This window comes from Arvicola amphibius, chromosome 1 (assembly GCF_903992535.2).
Source record: "Arvicola amphibius chromosome 1, mArvAmp1.2, whole genome shotgun sequence".
NCBI classification, from domain to species: Eukaryota; Metazoa; Chordata; class Mammalia; order Rodentia; family Cricetidae; genus Arvicola; species Arvicola amphibius.
In genome coordinates, this window is record NC_052047.1 from 65,610,740 (window position 1) to 65,630,227 (window position 19,488).

The 19,488-nt window shown below is 49.1% G+C and overlaps 1 protein-coding gene across 1 annotated transcript in view; it reads right to left on the reverse strand.

Annotated features, from left to right (window-relative positions):
• The window catches only part of Cfap99 (cilia and flagella associated protein 99), a 36,110-nt gene extending 17,067 nt beyond the window's left edge, over positions 1-19,043 (reverse strand). The window contains exons 1-7 of the mRNA XM_038318578.1: positions 18,930-19,043; positions 10,045-10,189; positions 8,710-8,804; positions 5,587-5,699; positions 4,149-4,326; positions 1,537-1,617; positions 1,275-1,349 (exon numbers count right to left, since the gene is read on the reverse strand). Coding sequence (XP_038174506.1) covers positions 1,275-1,349; positions 1,537-1,617; positions 4,149-4,326; positions 5,587-5,699; positions 8,710-8,804; positions 10,045-10,189; positions 18,930-19,043 — 801 coding nt within the window. The remainder of the gene's footprint in view (positions 1-1,274; positions 1,350-1,536; positions 1,618-4,148; positions 4,327-5,586; positions 5,700-8,709; positions 8,805-10,044; positions 10,190-18,929) is intronic.
• Between the last annotated feature and the right edge of the window lie 445 nt (positions 19,044-19,488).

The following is a 19,488-nucleotide window of genomic DNA, read 5'->3' on the forward strand; positions in this document are numbered from 1 at the left end:
GGCATCTGTTCCTGTCTAGTATCCCTGGAAAGGTCACCCATTCCCCCTGTCCTTACTCTGGCTACCTATGCACATGCGCCTACCCTGGCTCCTCAGGATGGCATTCTGTCTTCCATTGCACTCTAAGCCTTGCTGGGGTGTTTAACCTTTTGGGTAGGAACAAGAAAAGGAAAGGGTCTGCTAGGCCTAGGGACCATAGTCACCAGATAGGATTGCTGACTTCCTCTGGATTCAGTATCCTTTTCCTCTGCTATCCCCCAAGGCTGAGTTATCACTGCCCTATTCCCTTTTCTTGGGCTGAATGCCTGCCCCATGCATCTTGCCCCTTGATAAAAGTTGGTGAGACCTTAAGTGCCAGTTTGGAGGAATAGTCCACAAAGGCAGCCATCACAGCCCCAAGCATGCTGCTGACTGGAATACATACCCCTGGGACTACCCAGCTGTTAGATCCTGTTGAAACAGCTGCCCCAGATGGCCCCCACTCCTGAATGAGTTTCTCTTTTCTTTCTTTCAGAAAAAAGGTCAGAACTTCTTTCTGATGGTCCCTAGTCATCCAGTCTTTTAATTAATTAGTATTTTTGAGACAGGGTTTCTCTATGTAATAGCTCTGGCTGTCCTGGAACTTGCTTTGTAGACAAGGCTGGCCTTGAACTCAGAGAAATCCACCTGCCTCTGCCTCCCAAGTGCTGGCATTAAAGGCATATACCACCACTACCTGTCTATTTTATTTTATTTTTAAGACAGTGTCTTACTATTTAGTTATGGTAGGCCTGGAACTCACTATGTAGACTAGGCTGGGTCAAACTCAAAAAGAGAATGGACTATCTTTGCCTTGAGTGCTGGAATTAAAGGTGGACATCGCTACACCCAGTCTTTCTTGTCTTTCTGTGTGGGTTTGGGGAGATGGATCAGTGGGTAAAAACATTTGCTGCTGAGTCTGATGTCTTATGTTCAATCCCTGGGACCCAAATTGTAGAAAAGAAACACTTTCTGCAAGCTTCCCTTTGACTTCCACAAGTGTGCTGTGGCACATGTGGTCATAGGCAAGGATGACCTGAACTATTGATCCTTTTGTCTCCAACTCTTGAGTTCTGGGATTACAGGCATGTACCACCAAGTCTGACTTATGTGGTGCTGGTAAGAAACCCACAGGTTCATGAATGCCAGGCAACACTATCAACAGAGCTACATCCTCAGTCCCAGAAGGAAGAATTTTATGGCATATGAGAAATGCCACCAGAAAGACTGGGCTCACCCCGGAGGCTGGGCATTACCTGTGCTTGGGGATCCCTGCGTGACCGGGGCATGGCACACCGTAGCTCGTCCATGTTCGCTCTCAGCAGCAGCTCCTGCCATGATACCATGCTGTTCTTCCCCGACTGGCTGTAACCCAGGGTCCGCAGGCCATTGTGCATGTGTGTGTGTGGTTGATGGTAGAATGTGTGTGCTATGCCTCAGGTCCCCAGCCTTCTCCCCTTCCCTTGCTCTTCATAGCCCAATGGGGTGTCTAGGGAGACAGGGGCCCCACATGGCCACCTCAGCATTCCGGCGGTTGTATCTTTTGATCACTTGCAGAAGTTGCTGCTCCTTGGGCTCCTGGTAGGTGCTCTGAGGGACCTGGTGGAGTGGCAGAGGGGCAAGCGAGTCTGTGGTTAGTGACCCATAGGGTAGAAGGTCAGACAGGCAGCAGGTATGGGGTCTAGAGTTAAGTTTGATATGGAGTAGACAGAGCTGTAAGACCAGGACACTGAGGGCAGGCCGCTGTTCCAGATGAGAAGCCATGGTGTTCAAGAGGAGACAGCCAGCTCTTAGGACAGAAAGGGTAGGCAGAGGGGTCAGAGAGTGCCATAGATTGCTTTTTTTTAAGGCAAGCTGTCTGTGCTGTGAAGGGACCTTAAGTCTTTGGCCTGTTCTCCAGGTCATAGTCATAGTCATAGTTCCTAGAGGAGCTGTGTCCATCATGGGGCAGGTGAGGAGCCAGTCTGGTCACCCTTGAGCCTGAGATTCCTAAACCTGTTTCTCCAGTCCTTGCCTTCCCCTCTGCATGTTTCAAAGACATGGCCAACTCAGCTCATCCAAACCTAAAACTCTCATCTTCCTCTGGCTGCCCTGTCCCAAGCTTTGATGACCCTCACTGGGGACCGTCGTGCTCTTTTTCACAAGGCTGTGGCCGTGTCCCTCACACCCAGGGTCATCTACAGTCTTTCCCACCTGCTTCAAAAGGTTCTCAAAGGGCCTGCCTGTTTTCTTGGCTTCTTTCTTGCTGACAGTCAGGAGAAGCTGTGTTGGTTCCAGCCCACCTGAGAATGTGTCACCTCACACTTTCTGTTTGTTCTGCTTGGCTGAAGGACAGTTCTGCTTGTCCTCTCACTATGACATGGTAGACTTTCCCTGAGCCCACTTCTGTGTGACAAAGCCTGTGTCCAACATCCTCCATGCTCTGAGTCCATACTGGAAGATTATATCTCCTTTCCCTCCCCTCCCCATAGCATTGTGACCTCCCCTGGCTGCCCACCACCTTGCGGGGGGGGGGGGGATGGATAGAAGGACACTGACTGAGACTAAAGTGTATTTTTGGCTCATTGTCTATGACTCCAGGCACCCATAGCTCCTCAGCCTAGGAGGTGAAAAGGAGTCCTGGCCACGGGTCAGAGCATGGAAGGTGTTGGACGCAGGTTTTGTCAATATAGAAGTGAGCTCTGGGAAGGTCTACTATGCCATAGTGAGGGGACAAGCACGAATGTCCCTCAGTCAAGCAGAACAAACAGAAAGAGAGGTGGTTAGCATATTAATTCTTGAGGAGTTGGGACCAGAAATATCAGAGATCCTGCAGATGGGGAAACTATGGATTTGCTTAGAAACAAAGCCCCCAGTAACCTATCTACCCATCCATCTATCCAACTGATTACTCATCATCTATCACTACCCATGTAGCCATTTATTCATCTACCCCCTCTCAACCGTCTACTCATCCATCCACCCATCCTCCACATATTTATTGAATGCCTTCTCGAAGCCAGGACTTAACCACCTGTGTTGGAAATACGGCATGAATAAAATGGAGGAAGAGCCAGGCAATGAGTAGATCCACAGATTGTAAACATATGGAGAAAAGATGGGTCAAGAAGAAAACTGGGCGGGGGACCCAGCAGAGCTTCTGGAATGAGAGGTTTTTCATTGAGACCTGAAAAATGGAGGAACTAGGGTGAGATGTGGGAGCTCCAGTGCCATCTCTTCTCACTCCTCTATAGTCCTTCATTCTATGAGGACCAGGTTGACCTAGGAGGCTGAATCCAGTGTTAGAGCTTGCGGAATCCACAGTCTAGTCAGGATTTAGCACTCAGACAGTCTGAGCAGGACCAATCAGACTTTTCTGAATAGTTCTTGTCCCAATGTATTCTTTCCTGTTCTAGACAATGAATGTACAATGTAGACACATGTCATGGATTCATTTAAAAAAAAAAAAAACTAAAATGAGATTAAGTTGGTCTAAAGATAAAATTCCCTTACAGAGGAGACTAGAGTAGAGGCAGTTACAGAGAAACAGAACTGGAACCCTGATCAAACTATATCTGAAGCCTGTTTCTACTTTAATACTGGTGATCTATTGTCTAAGCAAGTTGGCCTGCAGTTTCCTGTTACTGGCAGTTCAGAGCATCCTGACTGATAAGCCAGAAACAAACAGGAGATAGAGAGGTTTTCAGCAGAGACAGACAGACATGAGCTTCCCTGAGTAGGGGCCAGGCATTTCTGGGACTCAGGCAGGCACTCTTGACCAAGCCTGAGAAGCATATACACCATGTTTTTCAAGCATACTATCTAATGGGGAGGGTGGGTGCGATGACTAATGGTGAGCTCTAAGCAAAATCCAGGCGGGTCTAAACCATGGCCAGGTAGTATCACTTAGCACCTCCTGACTGGGTGCAGAATGTGATGGCCTCTGGGTCAGCCAACTTCCCTCTCTGTGTAGGTGTGTAGGGGTGTGGGGGGTGTGGGGTGCATTGTGAGTCACTGAATACTACTGGGTGGTCCAGTACACCCTTGACCCTGGAGGAGCCCCACTGCCCAATGAGGCCCCAATAGTCTGTTCTCCCCGTCTGAACATCCTGCTGGTACAGACCCATGCTCAGCACAAATGCCCAACTCACAGGCTTTGGCTTGGGCACAGTGGGTACAGGCTCAGGCATTGTAATGGCACGGGGTCTTGGCACAGTCAGGTTGAATTCCTTGGGCTCTGTGACCTTGGCCTTGGTCTTCAAGAGAGGAATTTGATCGGCTGGCACTCCTTCCAGTTGGTTGATCAGCTCCTGGACCTCTGGCTGCCATCTTGAAGGCAAAAGTGGAGAGGTGTTAGAGTCACATCCTAAACAGGTCGCTAAGAAGCTGGCCCCTGGGATCTGAAGGACCCTTAGTGCTTGGCTGTCCTTCAGGGTGAAGTGAAGGTGAGCAGGTGACTTTTCCTCGCTAACTTGTGAGTGCATTTCAGCCACACTTTTCAGTACATGCATTAAGGTTCCCTTTGCACAGATGAGGAGACTGAGGTCCACGGAATAGGGGAGCTGGGAGGCTGAGCCGCCCCCACTGCAGGGATGTGGAGCTCTCTACGGATGAGCAGGAACTGGCGTACGAAGCTACTACGGACAGTGCATATGGTACTGACTGGGAGGTAGCTGGGAACAGGGAAAGGAATACTCTGTAGCAGAACTGTTGGTGACAGGTGCAGGGAACGGTGGGAGTGGGGTGGGGCGAGGGCCACATTCCCCTAAGGGACATCCAACTGTCCTTGTGTTCAGCCTCAAGGTCCCGTGGAGCAGGGATTTCAGAGGGGTCTTGGTAGGTGGCCCAGAGGTCTAGGAATCCCCGTTTCACTTTTCAGATCTTGAGTGGACCCAGGCCGTCGTGAGCAGCCTGTTCAGAGTTTCCTCCTGTCAGGCTCATCAAGGAGAGATGAGCGGCTTGAAATGGTTTTGGACTCAACCCTAGAACCAGGACTACATGGAGGTAGTGAGGCTGCCCTGAGGTCTAACAGCAAAGGGTTCTCATCAGATTACGTCTGGCTGGGCCTCTAGCTTCAGGGTAGGTGTGGGGAAGCAGCTGCAGGCCTGTGCTGAGGCTGGTCCAGAGAGGGCTGTGGTAAACGTGGAAATAGCACACAGCTGCCTCCTCATTTTGGGGAGTTTGTCCTAACTGCTAACAGTGGGGATCATTTGGGACAGGAGAGCTTTCCTGGCAAAGGAGTAGTTCTGAGGAACCCCACTATGGAGTCAAAGCCTCCTACACATAGCTAGCACATAGATGGTCTACTTGGGTCCAGCCTATTTGCCTGTCCCCAGGAAGACACAGGCTTCCCCCGTCCTCTCGGAGAGCAGGAATCTAGGAGATCCACACTGCATCCTGCTGTCCCTGCCACCAGCTGTGGTAGGTAGATCCATTGCATCTCTGGCCTCTCACCCTGACCTGGGTCATGATCTGGCCTCTCACGGAGCTTCCATGAGCAAGAAGGGAACGAGGAGCCCCCCTCCCAGATACCTGGAGTAGGCACCAGACAGTTTACAGAGACCCAATTTCCTGCCACAGCTGACCCACCTCATCAGAGGGTCAATCCAGTTCTCCTTCACATGGGATGTTTCGTAGATGAGGCTCCACTCGTCCTTGATCCATGAGCACAAGTTCAAGGGGTTAAAGAAGAACCTGAGGAACTGAGGTAGAAAGTCCCTGATCACCTTGGCTGTGGCTCAGACACCACTGGCTGATGCCCCAGCACTCCTCTTAAGGGCCAGAACAGGCTATGACATTCAGGGGTCACACATACTGCAGGTGGACATTTATCCAGCTTCCAGGCCTGGAAGGCCCCTTGCTCCACTCCTGGGTAAGAGGCTACAGGGACACACGGAGGGCTGCCTGCCTCCTACCCTGCCTCAGTCCAGAGGAATGTCTAATTCTGGGAATGTAATAATGTCATTTTCTGTCCCTGTAACCTTGCCACTATAGCACTGCAGGGCTAGGGCTGGGAAAGCCCTCAGACCTGGGAAGATGGGCTGTCATATGACCATTCACAGCGGCTGTCTGACCTCAGCCCTGAGACAGAGGCAGTCTCCAAAACCAATCAGAAAGGACAGTCAATGGCCCTGGGGCTACAGTTATGCCATTATCCTGTTTGCAGGATCCAGGGACCACATCAGAGCCCAGGAGAGCTCTGTAGTGACACAAGAAACACAGCTGGTACTGGGAAGCAGGAAATATATTTGGGAAGTGACCCTGGAAGTACACGGTCAGTTGAGAGGACAATGGCGAACAAGGCTATGACCATGTAGGGCCACTGGCCATTATGGCCTCCTGGTGTGACTCCCGTCCTCATCAGCTTCATCCTCACCTATCTCTTGTGAGGATCAATTACTTGTGGCCTGCAAGCCTATTCCAAACAGAGGCCACCAAGGCCTCCTTCTAGAGCAACATTTCTGAAGCTGGGGGTCATGACTCCTTTGGGTTTGGGGTAGAGGGTCACCTAAGACCATCCTGCGTATCAAATATTTACATTACAATTTATAACAGTAGCAAAGTTACAGTTATGAAGTAGTAACGAAAAAAAGGGTTGCAGCATTAGGAAGGTTAAGAACCCAGAACCATGGGCCCAGGCTCTCCACAGTTCTCGGCTTGTCAGCCTGCCCACTTTCATCACTTACCTCTGCGGCCTCTCATCCTCTCAGTCCTTGCCCAGGGCCAGGTTCCTATCGCCCACTTCCTAATCTCTCAGCTGTCAGTCTTGGCACCCGAAGGGGAAGCTGGCCTCTGTGGCTGGCCTCTGGGGTTCTCACCTTCTTTGTGCTGGTCCAATCCCATTTGGGTACATCCTAGCATTCTTTCTATTCCCCTGTTCATCCCACATGTTCACACCAGCATCTCAGCAGGCCAAGGCCACCGTTCTCACTGGGACGTGAGGGCAGTGCTATCAGAGATCCTGTCAGAGTGGGGGAAGGGGCTCCCTGTGCATCTAAGAAAACCCTGACTTGGGGGGAGGGCTAGAGAGATGGTTCACTAGTTACGAGAATGTCCTGCTCTTATAAAAGACGGGAGTTCAGTTCTTAGCACACATGCTGGTGTCCTACAACTGCCTGTAACTCCCACTCCAGGGGCGCAAAGGCTCTCTTCTGGACTCTGAGGGCACCGACATGTGCACATATCTGCATAGTGACACATGCACACAATCAAAAATAATAAAAGTGAATCATTGGATGGCATTGTGGCATATATCTTAAATACCAGAAATTGGGAGGCAGAGGCAGGAGGATCTCTGTGAATTTGAGGCCAGTCTGGTTTATATATTGAGTTCCAGACCAGCCAAGACTACATAGTGAGATTCTACATAAAAAGTAGCCTTTGGCCATCTGGAAGGTTCTTATTACACGAGTGTAGGACTTACGAGCTCTTCTGCCTGTGGTCTTGGAGGACTGGGCAGCGTCCCCAGTGGAGGCTGCCTTCCAAGTAACCTGGGCTATGATGCTTTCTGCCATGTCTCTCCTGACCACAGCAGCAGCAGCTAAGACAGGCCACCCTGGTGCCAAAAGCTGGATCTTCATCTTCACCTGGCTTCTTTCTAGGTCTCTGAGGCAGGTAGAGGGACCCTTATGGGACCAGAATCAGCCAATGGGGCATGGAGTATGGAGTGGACAAGGGGAGGCCTTGTGTTGTTGTGTCGGTCACCATTTGACTTCTGCAGCTTTGCTCCCTGGAGTTTTCTTTTTCTTTGGAGCCCACACAGGGTAAGGAAATATTCTATATTTATTTATTTATTTATTGGTTTTTCAAGACAGGGTTTCTCTGTAACTTTGGAGCCTTCCTGGAACTCACTCTGTAGACCAGAATGGACTCAAACTCACAGAGATCCACCTGTCTCTGCCTCCCAAGTGCTGGGATTAAAGGCGTGTGCCACCGCCACCCAGGAAGGTAATATTATAAGATGATCTTTAGCCTCAGTCTTTTCTCCCTCTTTTTCCATCTCTGTCTCTTTCTTTCCTTTTTCTCTCTCTTTTAACTATGAAACAGGGACTCAGGCTGGGTCTCTCCTAACTTAGCCTCTCAAACTGTTGGGATTATAAACCACAAAGCCTGCCTCCCATGTGGGTTTTCTGAGGTGTTGTCACAAGCCTCCAGAGCTCCCTAGGCTGGTCAGTGACCAGGAACTGGCCTGGGGTCACTGTTCATTTCCTGAGAATAGTATGTGATCTACACCCCAAGCATCTGTTGAGTCAGCACTGCGGGACTCAGTGTAGGAGGCAAGGTGGATGTTTGCTCAATAGTCCTTATGGATTCCAGCATAAGGCAGCAAAGCCTGAGCCAAGTACAGATCACGCCAAGTGCAGAACTGGCCAGAGCAGTCCCAAAGCATCACTGAGAAGATGCCATCAATTTTAAATTCCTTGTCATAAAAATGAAGCCCTTGCTTAAGATAATTCTAATTGCTTATCCATCATGGGGTATGTGCAGGTAGGAAAGCAGGTCCTTCATAAACCAACAGGATAGTCAGAGATAGACAACATTGTACTATACAGGGCTGTCAGATGGTAGTAAGCAGAGAAAAGATGAACCTGCCAGTTTCTCTAGCTAGAGGACGAAAAGTGGGGTTGATCAGATGCACATCTGGCCCCAGATTCTTGCCTTCCTGGTTGTTAACCTCAACCGCAGTACTGTGTTGGGGGCAGTGGCACTCACCTTGCAAGTCTTGTGCACAGGCTGGGACTTGATGATGCTGCAGAAGAGCTGGAAGCCGAGCTCATCCAGCTGGAACATGGCCAGGTAGCATATTACTGGGGAGAGAGCTTGGTGTGAGGAGTGCCCAGCTGCCCTGCAGAGGGGCTCTGTGTGTGACCTTGGGAGAATTCTGCAGCTGCTGAGTCTCACAGGCCCCTTATTCTGTCAGGGCACACAAGGACAGGCCCATATGGCAACTACCACTTCATGTACAGTGATTGTAGATTGTAGATTGTAGAACTAGCCACTTGGGGCTTTTGGCTTCCACACACATTACACTGCATTTGGTTAATTCTCAGAAATCCCAGAATTTCTCTGGGCAAAAGTGATATCATCTTCAGTTTTGTCGATTTTGTGAGCTGAGTCATTCTGAGTCTTTGGGGATGGAAGCTTCTCTGATGAGGCTGTGGTTCTGTCTCTGAGCCAGTGAGGGTCAGCCCAGATTTGCATCTGGAACCAGCTACCTGTCTCAGCCCACCAGTGTGCACAGCCCTCAACACTCTATTCCTGGGCCAGCATCAAGCCTGACAGCAGGTTCTAAGGCTACCTCTCTCTCTACCCTATGGTAGCACAGGTTCTAAGGCTACCTCTCTCTCTACCCTATGGTAGCGCAGGTTCTAAGGCTACCTCTCTCTCTACCCTATGGTAGCTCAGGTTCTAAGGCTACCTCTCTCTACCCTATGGTAGTGCAGGTTCTAAGGCTACCCCTCTCTCTACCCTATGGTAGCATCAGCCACTGCCCACAATAGTCACCGTGTTCTGTGAATGTGGACAGTGGTCAGAGGTGGCTCTCATATTTAATCTTTACCTGGATGATCCAGACTATCACATGCCTAGTCTCTCCACAGGTATCAGGGTTAGGGTCACAAACTGACCACAAAAGGTGCGTCATTTGGCCCAATCTGCTCTCAGGGGCATTTTCTTCCAGATAAGTGACTGGGGGTCCAGAGGCTGCAGGTATTAACCTACCCTCTGGGCATTTTCCTCCAGATAAGTGGCTGGGGGGCAGGCAGAGCTGCATGTCTGCTCTCAGGACCCAGGTTTCAGTTTCCCCATGAGAAAATATATCTATCCTGGGCCACATACTTATGGGCACCTGAGAACCAAGTGAGAGAAAGAGCAGCAGAAGCATGAGGAGCCGCCTTCTGTGTCCAGAAACTTGCCTGCTTGTTGGCCTCTTTCAAGTCGGTTGACAGGTTGTCAAGGTCTGTGGCTAATTTACTCTCTAGTCCCTGTCTGGAGTGGGCAGCGGGCCTGGGCCTCACAGACAGACGTGTGGATAGTGAATATACGCACCCTCAAAGAGGCTGTAGTCGGCCCACAGGCACAGCCGACCTTCCCGCACATAGAAGGCATCCACCACAATGGTCAGTAACTTCTGGTATTCCAGGCAGCCAGACAGAATCTCCAAAACAAAGGCAAGTTTCTGGGGGCTCAGAGTCTGGAAAAGAAAGCCAGGAGAGAGCCCTCAAGGACCATGAGGTCAAGGCTGAAGGTAGGGGATAGATACTCCCACATCGCCAGGTAGTTCAGCTCTCCTAGAGCAGTGGGCAATGACCACAATGACTGGACCCCAAGGGTGAATGAGGACAAAGTGGGTGCAAAGACAAAGACACAGAAGGACAAGCATTGTGCAAATATTCTTCTATATGAGGATAGGCGAATCCATTGAGATAGAAAGAATGGCCAACAAATGACAGGGAGGGTATGGGGAGCCAGGCAGCTGCTGTTTCATGGGGATAGAGTTTCAGGTCAGGAGGTTAGAGGGTTATGGAGATGCATGGAAGTGATGGCTACACAGTCCTGTGAGTGTGCTTTGTGACACTTGAAAATAGTTAAAATGGTCAAAATTTATGTCATGTGCATTTTACCACAATGATTTAATTAAAAGGAATTCATATAACGGTTTTCAAATGAAGACATAAACGTTATCCAAAAGAATGCTGCATGATCAAAGGAAATCTGTGAGAGCTTATCCAGAATAAAAAGCAGGATGGGAGCTCCTACACAGCAGTAAGAATTACGGTCCCTTAGCCAAGCATGGTGTTGCATGCCTTTTAATCAAGGCACTTGGAATAGAGGCAGGCAAAGTTCAAATCTATCTGGTCTACCTGAGATCCAGGTATATTAGGGAGACCCTGTCCTGATTGGGGAAAGAGAGAGAGAGAGAGAGAGAGAGAGAGAGAGAGAGAGAGAGAGAGAGAGAGAGAGAGAGAGAGAGAGAGAGATTGAGAGATACATACATACAGACAGATAGACAGACAAATAGATAGAGATATTGATTATGAATTTCTGAATTCTGTTTCCTTTGGGGAGGGAGCTGGTCAGGCAGGGTAGGGCAGGGCTGACCTTTCTCATTTACACTTTCAAACAATTTGGTTTTGTGACCAGTGTCAAGACTTTCTATCACTGTGATTAAAACAAATCTGACAAAAACAGTTTACAGGGGCCTGGAGAGATGGCTCAGCAATTAAGGGCACTGACTGCTCTTTCAGGGAACCTGGGTTCAAATTCCAGCACCCACATGCAGCTCACAACTGTTTGTAATTCCAATAACTGACACTCTCACACAGACACACCTGTAGGCAAAATACCAATGTACATAAATGTAATAAACTTAAAAAAAAAGTTTCCAGGTAGAAAAGATTAATTTGGCTCATGGTTTCAGAGGTTGTGGTCTACAGGTAGCTGGTTCCAGATTAGAGGGAAGCTGATCATCATCCCATGGTAGCAGGAAGCAGAGGAGGCTGGAGGTGGGGATATATCCTCCAAGGTAACCTTTCAGTGACCTGTTTCCTCAGGTTCCCACCAGCTCTGAATAATGCTATCAATGAAGCTGTACACTGACAAAATCAGAACCCTCAGGATCCAACCACTTCCCCACCTCCGAACACTGCACTGGAGCAAGACCTTCAACACAGAAGCCTTTTGGGGACAATTCAGACCCAAATGATAATATGACCTGTGTGTGACACATGTTAATTATTTTATAAAGTAATTAATGTTTTTAAATTAAGGTTTGAAAAGTAATTAAGTTTTGATGGAGAAGGAAAATGAGTATATCTGCTCGAACCAGCACAGCGCTGAGAAACTTGGTGAGACACTTGCTGCTGAGCCTTTCTGGAAAAGCAATTTGGAAAACAGATTTTGAGAGCTTTATTTTTGTGACCCTTTAACAGAGTAAGTGTGCTTCAGGGAACTTGAGGAAGCCTCCCAGAACACAGAAAATGTTCACGTGCCCTCACCGGGGAAGAGGCCTAAGCAGTACTGAAAACAGGAACAAGGGTCCAGCAGCAGGCAACCAACAGGTCAAGCGTCATTGCTCCGTCCTTCATACCAGTAGGATGCAGCCATCAAAATGATGCCATGCTAAGATTTACACGGGGATGACAAAAGAGCACCACCCACCGCAGAACCATGGGCTACGACTTTGATGGCCGCAGAATGTATCTGCTATTCCTCTCTGCTCCTCTACACCCACGCTTCTCTAATAACTTCAGAATTCATGAGTTTTCCCGCTGCTCGCTACCCCTTTTAACAGATCTTGCCTCTGTCAAAGTACTTTCCAGAAAGGCTGCATCAAAAAGCCTTACAGCATCGGGGCGGTGGTGGTGCACGCCTTTAATCCCAGCACTCAGGAGGCAGAGGCAGGTGGATCGCTAAGCTTGAGGCTAGCCTGGTCTACAGAGTGAGTTCCAGGACAGTCAGAGAAAGCTTGTCTCAAAAATAACAACAAAAACAACAACAATAACAAAAACCCCCTGAGTTTCCACAGCACCCATTTAAGAAAAAGTATCTCTTACTAATTATTTTGCAGTGCTAGAGATTAGAAATTCACTCTACCTGAGCCACACACACCTCTACCAATAAACACTGGTATCTCAATGTTTTTAGTCTTTAAATTACATGGAAAAATTATTTTGTGTGCACATGCATGTGTATGTGCACTCCTGTGTGTAGGCATACATGTGGAGGTCAGAAGACAACTTAGGAATTGATTCTCTTCTTCCACCATGTGTGTCCTGGGTGTCAACCTCAGGTTATTGGGTTTGACAACTATAAGCACCTTCACTCACCAAGCCATCTTGCCAGCCCAGCCCTATTTTAAGGGTTGTTTTTTTCTCCTCCCTCCAAGACAGGGTTTCTTTGTGTTACCCTGGATGCCCTGGAATTCACTGTGTAGACAAGGCTGTCCATCTGCCTGCTTCAGCCTCCCAAGTGTTGGGATTAAAGGTGTGTGCCACTACCATCTGACTCAGTTTTTTTGTTCTGTTTTGTTTTTTGTTTTTCAGGACAGGATTTCTCTGTAGCTATGGAGCCTGTTCTGGAACTAACTCTTATAGACCAGGGTGGTCTTGAACTCACAGAAATCAGCCTGCCTCTGCCTCCCGAGTGCTAGAATTAAAGGTGTGAGCCACCACCGCCTGGCTAATTTTTTTTTATGTTAAAAGAATAACAGGGTAATAGAAGAATCTGCAGACCCAGGACACATCCCAAGTCATGACGTAGTTTCCCTGTGAGTGTCATTTCTGGTACTGCCCTTGCTTCCCAGCACTAGAAGAAGCCTGAAAGGGCATTCTTGAGCCTGCTTGCTAATAGGACACTAGCAGGAAAAACATAATGTGCAAAGGGACACTACCTTACCTTTGTTTCCCTGATACCTACAGCACTAAGATGTGCCTGCTTTGCAGATGGTGGCAGCAATGCCAGGAGAGGTTCCCTGCAGGGACAGCCCTGGAGGAACTGGGCTGGTCCCTGCCCCTCCACCCTTCCCAAGACTCTCAGCACAAGGTTCTAGCTGGAGTCCCAGCCTGTTTCCCAGGTTCCTTTTGGAACACATCTGGCTACAATATTTCCACTGGCCACCATTGTTCTCAGCTTTGCTGTTATTCTTCCTGGCATCTCAACTTTTCCATACAGGAACACCTTGGGCTTGTTTCTCCATGATTCACAAGTACTTCCAGGTAACCTGGTCCACTTCAGGCTGAGAATATGCTGGCCCAGAAATGTCCCCATCACCAGCCTGTACCTCTCCCTGCACTCCAGAACCCTCTACCTGGCTGTCTGCTTGGCCTCCTCACTTGGAGTCAAGCATATGTCCACTAAGGGCTCTGCCTTTGGCCTCCTGAGATTGACCCATGTTTCCAGTGCTCAGGCTTTGGCCTGATATCCCAAGTGCCCTTTCTGTTTCTCGTCTTGCCCTCCTTTGATGGAGGAGTGTCTATGTGTTACTTTCATTACTAATAAAGAAAACTGCCTTGGCCCTTTAAGAACAGAAAATTAGGTAGGCGGAGTAGACAGAACAGAATTGTGGGAACAAGGAAGCAGAGTTGGGGAGACGCTTCAGGCATTCGCCATAGTGAGTCTCCATGCTTCTCCTCTCCAAGATGGACACAGGTTAAGATCTCTCCTGGTAAGCCACACCTCGTGGTGCTACCCAGATTACTAAATATGGGTTAAAGCAAGATGTGAGAATTAGCCAATAAGAGGCTGAAACTATGGGCCAGGCAGTGTTTTAAAAGAATACAGTTTCCGTGTAATTATTTTGGGTAAAGCTAGCCGGGTGGCGGGACACGGCCCCGCCGCTTCACACTACACTCCTTGATCTATCTGCCTTTGGTCCAGATATCTAGAGGCGTTACAGCTCTGTTTCCCAGCTGATTCCAAATCCAGGCAGGTTGATGGTGAAGGCTAACCATCATATCCACTCTTCAAAGTTTTCACAGTTCCTGGAATCCAAGAGAATGGTGCTAGCTCCTGCATGGCTTCCAGTAAGGGCTTCATGCGGCTCCATATATGGCAGAGAATAGGAGGGCACCAGGTATGTACAGAAATTAAACACAAGAGCTAGCCTTGCTTTGTAAAAACCTACTCTCTTGCTAAGGCCAGGACAAGAACTCACTTGGGGAGACACATTCACTCTTGAGGGCTTCACCCCCAGGGACTGAATCATCTCTCCCGACGTCATCTTCAAACACTGTGATCCTGGGGAATCCAGCTTCAGCATGAGATTTGATGAGGAAATCACCTTCACACTATAGCGAAACTTTTATATTAGTATGTGCAATGTATTCTCACTTATATGCACTTTTTACATTATTTTTACTTATTATTTACTAGATGCAAGCCAAGCCTCCAGGAAGTCCCTAGAGAGAACCAAATGCTATTCTCTGCTTCAGTCCTGAGACAGGCATTGTGGGAGAAATTATTTTGTTGAAAATAATTTTGAGCCATGGAAAACACTGGTTATTTTAATAAATATTAATGTGGAACACAGCCAGGCGGTGGTGGCGCACGCCTTTAATCCCAGCACTCGGGAGCCAGAGGCAGGTGGATCTCTGAGTTCGAGGCCAGCCTGGTCTACAAGAGCTAGTTCCAGGACAGGCTCTAGAAACTACAGGGAAACCCTGTCTCGAAAAACCAAAAGAAAAACAATGTGGAACACATTTTCTGTGTAACATTTTCTGTATAACTTTTTTCCTTTCCCTTCCTTCCTTCCTTCTTTCCTTCCTTCCTTCCTTCCTTCCTTCCTTCCTTCCTTCCTTCCTTCCTCCCCTTTTGATTTTTCTAAACAGGGTTTCTCTGTATAGTCTTGGCTGTTCTGGAACTCACTCTGTATATCAGGTTGGTTTTAAACTCATAGAGATCCGCCTGCCTCTGTCTTCTAAGTGCTGGAATTAAAGGTGTGCGCCACCACCACCCAGCTATTTTTTATGTTTATTTTATGTGTAAGCGTGTTTTGCTTGTATGTATGTATGTCTGTAGTACACCATGCACATGCAAGCAGTGCCTATGGAAGTCAGAAAAAGGCATCAGATCCCCTGGAACTGAAGTTCTAGATGGTTGTGACCTGCCATGTGGGTGCTGAGAATTGAATTTGGGTCCTCTAGAAGAGCAGCCAGTGCTCTTAACCACCGAGCCATCTCTCCAGTCCTCTCTCACCTAAACTCTTGTACAAGCCCCATTAACTTCTCCCTTACTCTCTGGCTGCTTGCCCCAGAGCTATCCAACTGCCTATGCTTTTCCTGTTAGTCCTGCCCTGCAGGATCTTTTAATGCTCATTCCCACTTGTCTACAGTCTGGGCTCTGCTCTGACCTTTCCCTGCTTACAGCCAACCTCCCCATGGGCCAGCTATATAAGCTGAATAGCCAGGTCTGAATAGCACACAGGCCTTCCTGTCTACTCACTCTCAGTCATAGGTAAGAGCCTTGTGCTCCTGGGGTCTCATCTTGGTAGGCCCCTCTGCCCAGGAAGCCCTATCCCACTTTCAGGGATCTGTTGCTCCTCAAAGTCAGACTTTTCTTCACTGTTTGGCTACCTAGCATGCACATGGAGCCCATGTTGCTCTCTCCTTCGTCCCTAGTCCCAGGTGGATTCCCCAAGCACTTAAGCCAGGCAAGAGGCTTCTGAGACAGGGAGAGCCAAGGTGGTACCCAGGGACTGACCCCATCTGAGTCCACCTACAAAACTCAGACCTAGATCAACGCATCAGTGACTTTATGCTTACTCCAAAGGGTTGGTAACTGATTAGGAGTTGAGACAAAAGCCACAGGCTAGACCGCCAGAGCTGCCAGGGGACTTCACACTTGAGTGGATGGGATCCCTTTACTCCTCCACTCTCCCCGAGGCCCAGCCAAGTTGGCCCAGGCAAACCCAGGCTATTGCAGCTGGATCCACACTTTGCACAGCCAGCTATAACCTAGTTTCATCTACTCAGCCAGCAGCTCCAAATAAGGATATGTCCACACTAAGAAGAGCCTAGGGCACCATGCACTTAGGCAGTCTGCCCACCACATGCTCTGCCCTGAAGCCTCTGTCAGCCTCTGCCTAGTGGTCTAGGGGTCGTGCAACGTGCTGGCAGGTGGCATCTCCAGCCTTGACCTGGTGGTCAGTATATTCTAGCAAGTTCTGACAGCTGGAGATGAAAGTGTGTTGTTAAACTGGGTCAGTGCCCAGGCCCCCATCCACCTTGGCTTCAGAGGGACTTTGGCAGAACCTGAAAGGACCAACATCTGAAGCGGGAGTTGCTTCTCTGCTTGAGATGGAGCTCAGCTTCCTGGGTATGTCAGCTCCATCCACTGTTACCAACTTGCTGGGTTGCATCAGAGTGCTAGGCTTCTCATGGAAAAGGCACACAGATGGTCATGACTTCGTGATTTTCTAAGTGACAACTAGGACTCATTTACAATTAAACTATTTGTTGTTAATGGAAAAATTGTCTCAAACCAATTATGAGAACTAAAACTCAGTTCTCTGTGGTCACCAAAGAGTAATGACAATGACTTCCCTCTGGCTCACTTGAAAGAATGGGCCCTTCTTTTATCAACGCCCTGAATGACTTAGTGGCCCAGGGAGTACACTGGAAGGCAGCATGGCTGGTGGAGGGGATGAGAGGATGGGTGGGAGAATGAGGAGGGCACAGTGGAGCTGAGAGGCTCTGCAGGGAGGATAACTTCTGTGTCACATCTGTGGGGAGATCAGGAAAGAGAGGCGAGAGGGAGCTTTGGCAGTGAATAGGATGATGGCTAGACCAGGGCTGAGGTGGGGGTGGGGGCAGGTGCAGGCCTCACCTGGGCCAGGCAGGGCTTGATGACTGAGCTCTTTGTGGATACTCACGGGAACCAAGAGGACGTATATCCTCTAGACGGTGCTACTTAGACATTCATGCTCTTCACCACTGGATGTGAGAGTCTAAGGTTGGGGAGAGGGGTCTGTGCTGGAGCAATTAGCAGGTGGGGTGACTTCTGAGTACTCTGACAAAGAGAAGTCAGAGCCTCCTGGGGTGGGGAAGGGGACTCAGAGCAGTGTCCAGAGAGCCAATCAGAACATTGCAGTGCTGGTGTGTAGATAACAATTGGGGCAGATAGCCGGGCGGTGGTGGCGCACGCCTTTAATCCCAGCACTCGGGAGGCAGAGGCAGGCGGATCTCTGTGAGTTCGAGGCCAGCCTGGTCTACAAGATCTAGTTCCAGGACAGGCTCTAAAAAAGCTGCAGAGAAACCCTGTCTCGAAAAACCAAAAAAAAAAAAAAAAAAAAAAAAAGAAACCCTGTCTCGAAAAACCAAAAAAAAAAAAAAAAAATTGGGGCAGAGTCTGGAGCTGCCAATAGAGAGGGTGGCAAGTCTGCTGGGGAGGGGTGTGCTTTGGAGAGTTAACCATCCAAAACTGACTTGGAAGTACAGCTGCCATTGTGACAGGCTCAGGTTGGACATCCCAGTGACATGCTATCCCTGTCTGCCTCTCTCTTACCTTCTGCAGGGGGATACACTGCTGTTTCTGTCCTGGATGTCTCTGCTTCCAGAACCTTGAGAGCTACGTTCTGCAAAATTTCCCCAGTCTGAATCATGCTGTAGCAACGCTCAAAGATTGAACTGGGGCCTAAGGGAGGTGGACAAGCACCAGGTGGAGGCACTTAGGGTCCAAGGCACTTAGCAGGGCCCAGACTCTCTCGTGGAGTCCTCATTGGCTGAGCACAATCCACCATGAACTGTGCCCATAAGCAAGTCCCTACTTCCCCCACTGATGCTGTCCACACGGTCACAGATTGTGTGGGGACTGGGGCTGCTTCTCATAATGCACCATGGGAGTTTTGTAGCTCTGGGTAGAGCCAGCTCCAATGTGCATTCTGGATGCTGGGAGCCCTCTCATGGCAAAGGGATGCCTACTATAGAATGCCTTGGTGTAGGAGGTCCTTCTGTATTTGTGTTGCTTTCATTGGTTGAATAAAGAAATTGCCTTGGCCTTTTGATAGGGAAGAACTTAGATAGGTGGAGTAGACAGAACAGAATTCTGGGAGGAAGAAGGCAGTGTGGCAGACGCCATGGTTCTCCTGCCCAAGATGGACGCTGGTTAGATTCATGCCGATAAGCCACAGTCAAGTGGCGATACACATTAATGGAGATGGGTTAAACTAATATGTGAGAGTTAGCCAATAAGAGGATAGAGATAATGGGCCAGGCAATAATTTAATTGTTAATACAATTTCTGTGTGGTTATTTTGGGAGTTAAGCTAGTCGGGCGGCGGGATGCAGCCCGCTTGCCTCATACAACAGTGCCTTGTCTCATACTTCTCCCCACAGGAAGGAATGGATCTCATGCTGTTTGCTGGACAGTGACATGTCAGGTGACACATGTCACTGATGCGGTCTCCCAGGAAACCCCAGTGGGTACCCTGACCCCACCTGCTGTAAGGAGGTAGCTGCCGTCTCCAGGTACTGCTCGGGATTGTCCTTCTCAGGCTTAAATTTGTCAAGTTGCTCTATTACAATCTCGATGCATTTTTCATAGTAGGTCATCCTTTAGGCAGAGCCCTGAAACAAACCCACACAGATCACATCAGGGTGTTGGCTGAAGTGGTTGCAGGACCCTTACCCACCCCAGAAGGAAGTCCCTGAGGGTTCTGGGTTTGAACTGTGATAATTTCATAGGTAGGGTTTGGGCTCAGGTGAATTCACACACACTACTTGGTTAGTTTATCTCAGGTCTCGGCCACCCAGGTGATCTGTTTGGCTGTGGCAAGCCCATTTCAGGTTGCCTCTCAGCCCCAGCCTCTGCCCTCTCTGCCCTACACCCAGGGTTCCATGGCAGCCACCAAAGCCCAACAGCCATGCTGTGGGTGGGGTGACCCCAAGGAGGGGCTCAGCTCAGAAAACAGGCCTCTGAACATCCCTCAGCCCAGCTGGGAGGGGTGGCTAGTTTTCAGCAGGCTCTTCCCAGAGTAGATAAGAAGACAGAAGAATC